This window comes from Leptidea sinapis, chromosome 5, assembly GCF_905404315.1.
Source record: "Leptidea sinapis chromosome 5, ilLepSina1.1, whole genome shotgun sequence".
In the NCBI taxonomy this organism is placed as follows: Eukaryota; Metazoa; Arthropoda; class Insecta; order Lepidoptera; family Pieridae; genus Leptidea; species Leptidea sinapis.
Genome location: NC_066269.1, coordinates 8342902 through 8345183, shown reverse-complemented (window position 1 = coordinate 8345183; position 2282 = coordinate 8342902). Strand labels below are relative to the sequence as shown.

General features: G+C 39.4%; 1 protein-coding gene across 1 annotated transcript; it reads right to left on the bottom strand.

The window, feature by feature from the left end:
* Positions 1-301: 301 nt before the first annotated feature.
* LOC126964539 (ELAV-like protein 1) lies at positions 302-2048 on the bottom strand. Its single transcript, XM_050807731.1, has one exon. It carries the CDS (start codon positions 1830-1832, stop codon positions 720-722), a length of 1113 nt encoding a protein of 370 aa, XP_050663688.1. The 5' UTR covers positions 1833-2048; the 3' UTR covers positions 302-719.
* Between the last annotated feature and the right edge of the window lie 234 nt (positions 2049-2282).

The window sequence follows — 2282 nt, the reverse complement described above, 5'->3', positions numbered from 1 at the left end:
AATAACAGGTTGTTAGCAATATAGCGATGACTCAAGTCACAAAAATAATAGAAAAATACTGGTCTACAACGAGGGGTCATAAAGACTGATATAACATAAACATAATAAAACTTATTTTTGGTTGTTCATACACATCATGCAATATTGAAAGCATTCTACAGTCACTGTATACACATCATACCATATAAAAACATGGAACACTAAGCCACAGATAATTATAATGATATTACTTATATTACGTAAATAGGAATAAGGGTGGGGATGTTGTAAATAGAAAAATAATAGAATAATATACAATAAACACTATTTAAACATGAAATTTATTAAAGATAAAACATACAATGCATGGTTTACACAAAATTAAATACCTGGAGGGTACTGGGAGAGGCAAGTGAAACACAGAGATGACGTAGCCCACCCAACATAATACATATTCAACAGGTCCATACATACTTATTCAAATAAAATACCATATATTTTAATAAAAGTACACATATACTATATTGAAGCCAGTCCTACGCACAGGTAGTCATGATCCGCTCTTGCCAGTATAAAACTATATTTAATCTTACAAAAATACTTATGTGACTAATCTGAAATGCACAAAGAGGACTTAAGTCTCGACTACAAAAATATTTTTGAGATTGGAATGAAAATCTTTTAAGCTTTGGGCCTCCCAACGATCACAAATAGAATGGTGTTCATAACACCGGTTTAAATTAATTATTTCTCTTCTGTGTTTTAAAACTTACAGATAAAACCTGGCCATTCAGTGTGTAGCCATTCAGAGCCTGAATTGCCATAGCCGCCTCATCATACTCACGCATGTTTACAAAAGCAAAACCTTTGTTCTTCTTTGTCTCTGGATCTTTGATCACTTTAATTGAATCTATTGCACCATATGGACCAAAGAGTTGCCACAATGCAAGCTCTTCTGTATCTTCACCAATGTTGTATACATACACTGTAGTCTGGTGAGGCGCTGCAGGGGCACCAATCAATGGAACTGGACTAGCTGGTGCACCTAATAATGGTAATGGGGAGTGGTTAGTTGCTGCCATAGGATTGAAGCGTTGTTGGCCTTTGTTGATGAATGGTAAAGCCTTTCCCGGAGAAGGTAACAATGGTGGTGGAGACGCCTGGGGGAATCCCGGCGCAAAAGCTGTAGGACGAGCACCAAAAGCTGCACTTAGATTAGTACCATTAAAGGCAGGGGTTGAGCCATTGAATACTGCAGCACCATTGTATGCAATGGGCGATGACAAACCGATCCTCTGTATTGGCCGAGGGGCACTTTTATTAGAATTAGGTTTATTAGCAAACTTAACTACCACAGGTCCAGCGCCAGGAATGGGAGTTTGCCCGTTCATTTGCTGTATTGCTTCCTCTGCCTGGTGTCTGGTCTCATAGCAGACGAAACCGATGCCCTGGGATACTCGACTGTTAGTGATATTCCCAAACTCACTGAACAAGGTGTTCAACCTCTCAAGAGTCATATCTGGAGGCAGGTTACTTATATAGAGATTCGATTCCGTGTCAGGTTTATGGTTACTTTTGTTTTCTGGATTGAGCAGTGCGAATGACACTTTAAGCGTCTTTCCTTGCATCAGCAAGCCATTGAAGGCGGCCCGCGCCTTCTCTGCATCCTCATGTTTCTCATACTCCACAAATCCGTAACCCCTGTTAGCTATTAGTTTGCAACTCTCAATTTTGCCCATGGCAGAGAAGAGTGCATACATCATGTCGCGCGTCATGAGCTCTGGAATATAGTTGACCATGAGCTTGGTCGGTGACACATTAGCATCGACGCCATTCTCCATTTCGTTTAACATCTTGTTTTTGTACAAACTACACTACGGTGCGAAATACTAAAAAAATATAACACTTAAGTCAGTTATTTAATTCATTTGCGACACGAAAAACGAACAAAGAACAAAAAAATCCGAACTGTCCGCAAACGCCAACACAACGCCGGTCGTTTACAAGTTCACCATCACGATTCACGTTTCACGATCACACGACAGTCGACACGGACACGATCACAGAACAGAACAAAACCTAAAGTTACAACCTTGTCACAACGTCAATGACAATCGCAGACAGATTACACCAAAGAATATATCTACTCTAAGCATAGAGACTCCTGTCTCTAAAGAAAAGAATTTATTTATTCATGTATAGGAATTATGCCATGGATATGGTGAAACGATGAAAATAACTTGTATAGTCTGGAAAATGAAATACGGATTAGGGCTGCCTTTCTTAGTAATGTGCCGCTGCAG